The sequence below is a fragment of the Crocodylus porosus genome, unplaced genomic scaffold (genome assembly GCF_001723895.1).
Source record: "Crocodylus porosus isolate Cpor-Errol unplaced genomic scaffold, CroPor_comp1, whole genome shotgun sequence".
NCBI classification, from domain to species: domain Eukaryota; kingdom Metazoa; phylum Chordata; order Crocodylia; family Crocodylidae; genus Crocodylus; species Crocodylus porosus.
The window spans coordinates 43,106,560-43,109,254 of record NW_017728949.1 but is presented as its reverse complement, the minus strand read 5'-3'; the positions used below and the strand labels follow the sequence as shown (position 1 = coordinate 43,109,254).

The 2,695-nt window shown below is 34.9% G+C and overlaps 1 protein-coding gene across 3 annotated transcripts in view; it reads left to right on the top strand.

The window, feature by feature from the left end:
- DCAF17 (DDB1 and CUL4 associated factor 17) overlaps positions 1–2,405 on the top strand; it is a 34,734-nt gene extending 32,329 nt beyond the window's left edge. For 2 of the 3 annotated variants that reach the window (XM_019554398.1, XM_019554399.1), the window contains exons 13-14: positions 1,075–1,230; positions 1,863–2,405. In XM_019554398.1, the coding sequence (XP_019409943.1) occupies positions 1,075–1,230; positions 1,863–2,051 (345 nt within the window). In that variant the 3' untranslated portion in view covers positions 2,052–2,405. Of the gene's footprint in view, positions 1–1,051; positions 1,231–1,862 lie in introns of those variants that run through there. The other variant, XM_019554400.1, reaches the window with a different exon arrangement.
- The last annotated feature ends 290 nt before the right edge of the window (positions 2,406–2,695 follow it).

Below are 2,695 nucleotides of genomic sequence, written 5' to 3'. Positions count from 1 at the left end.
AATAAAAGCATGACAGACTTAAGGACTTCTGCACCTGAGGTTTTCAGATAATTTTTGGAAAACAATTTTCACCTCTCAAGAAGGACTCAGTTGAAATGTACACATGTATATGAATTTTAATTGCTCAGTTTCTGGCAAACCTTTTTACTGTTGTTTCCATGGGAATAGGTATTAGCTCAGTGAAAATAGGGTAAGTTCCTGCATAACCTATCAAGTTTGTAGTTCATTTATATTCAGCTATAAAAAGTTACAGTGATAACACAACAGAAGTGAGAACTCCATGGACTTTTTTTTTCCCTGTTATTGAAGCTTTATTCTCCAAACACTGTAATAGATACCTTTCCTCAGTAGAGGAAAACACTCTATTGGATTTAAAGAGGAGAAAAACAAAAGAGCCATTTAATAGGCAAAGTAAATGTACTCTCAGGCACATAGTAATAGGACACATGGCCCTCTCAGCTGACATCCTTCAGCTTCTGGCCTCAGTCCTCTTTCACAGCTCAGGCATGTAGATTATGACAACCAGATGTGATCTCCCTGCTGTTGATTTTTGGATTTCTAAAAAAGCTCTTCCTAGAATAGTCTAGAGCTACTGTTTGCTCAGGTTGTTTGCAGGTTGGTAGTTCTGAGTAGAGATTAAAAAAATTTTGTGACTTATCCTAGTAATTTTCTCAAATCTCATGAACTACTTTTGACAACAGTTTTAAGTCATACCGCCACTAACAATTTCTAAGTGACTAATTTATTTTCCTTCTCAGCACTTACAATGTTATTCCACTGCAATTCTTCACCCTCCACCCTCAAAAATTCTATGTAAAACCCTTGTACTCATACACAGGAGCCATACAGCAATTTAATTCCTTTCTTCTTCTCTCATGGGTGCTTGCTTGAAATGCAATGAGCAGTCAGTAATTAGAAAGTTACCTCCTGGGTGCCTCAAAATGCAGGGATTTTCCTTATGATAGACCATAAGTCTGCTTGTAGTCCCTACTTTCTCCAAAAAAATACAGAGTTCTTGAAAAAATAACTAAAGGCTTATTTTACTGATCAGCTCAAGGTTTTGTTTTTCATGAGACTTTCAAAATTGTGAACCATGAAGATGAGTTGGATTTGTTATCCGTTGTGGCAGTTACTCAGATAGGACGTGATGGTAGAGCTCACCTTGACCTTCACTGTAATGAACATGGGATTCTCCTTAAGAGTGTTCCATTCTTGGAGTCTTGGGATGTGGTGAGTAGAATGCATAGTCTTCGGTTTATGTTAATGTCCCCCTACACTCCACTTGCTATACCGTTACACATACAGTGTTCTGTATGGATCTGAGTTAGGTGCCTAGTACAAATTACTCTGCCATTTCCCATATATAAAGAGCATAAAATTTGGAGCAAATTTTACAATTGTGATTTGAATTTGCAAGTATTCTATTAGGCAATAGTTAATTTATCTAAAAATTTCCATTCTCTGAGATGAAGAGATTCCTCAGTACAGCATTTGCTTGGAAAAATCTATCATGAGATTTTCTTGTAAAGTATTTATCAATTTATGCCTCAGGCCCAAAACCATTTACACACAGATTTGTCTTTATAGCACGTGAGTAGTTTCTTTGACTGGCAGAGATACTAATGTGCATAAAGTTAAGTGTGGGCTTAGCAGTCAAAATAATGTGGAGTGGTTTCTAAATGTTATGTTTTCATTATCTGAAAAGACCAATTAGTTGCATAAACTTCCTGTCCCCATCCCCTGTTGCAGTAAGATCACAAGTGTTCTGCTACACCATTTTATCTGTTCTGTGAGAATTATATATTACTGCGTATAACAGGTTTTTGAAATGAGACCGTGATTTAATTTTGTTTTCATTGCAGACTTACAGTCACCAAGTTTACTTTGACAGAGATGTAGTGTTACACATTGAACAAAAACCTAATCGCATCTTCAGCTGCTATGTTTACCAAATGGTCTGTGATAGTGAAAATGAAGATGACCATACAAGCTATAAAAAAAAAAAGAGATTGTGTTGTAAAAAAGGGGGGAGAATTTTTGAATATTTTTGAGAGAGAGTCTCCAGCTGCAAAGACTTCACTTGGAGTAATAACCAAGGATATTTATTGCTGTGGAGTTGTCAACTGTTATCTTTTGACCACTGTGTATGAAAATTCATATGTTGATCTTAAATTTTTATATAATTACATTTTAAATCTTCTCTTTTTGTACATCTTCTATAGACCATAACTGTTTTTCATGTATTTACCTGTTTGTTATTGCTACCAGATACAGATTATAATATAGTAACACAAATAATAAAAATGATACTCATAACCATTGTTCAGCAGTTAGTCTAAATGAAACACATGGTGTCAGTCAGAAAGTTTTGAACCTACTGGCATGCTGTATTGCATCGTTCTTTTTTTAAAAACCTCAGCTATGCAAATTTAAGATAAAGTTACCTAAAGCAAAGTAAATAATTTGTATAGGATGAAGATTTGTTTCAGATCAATAGAGAGAGTTGTCATCCAACTGTATACACATGAAGTAAATACGTTCTGCTGTTGTTTCTATATGACTGTATAAAATGGAGGGGTTTTTAAATGGAAGGTGCTAATAATTTAGATAAATATCATACTTAGAAAACAAATAAATACAGTTCATGTGTTTGTAAAAACCCACTAGTCCTCTGGCCTCTGTATGTCACAATCCA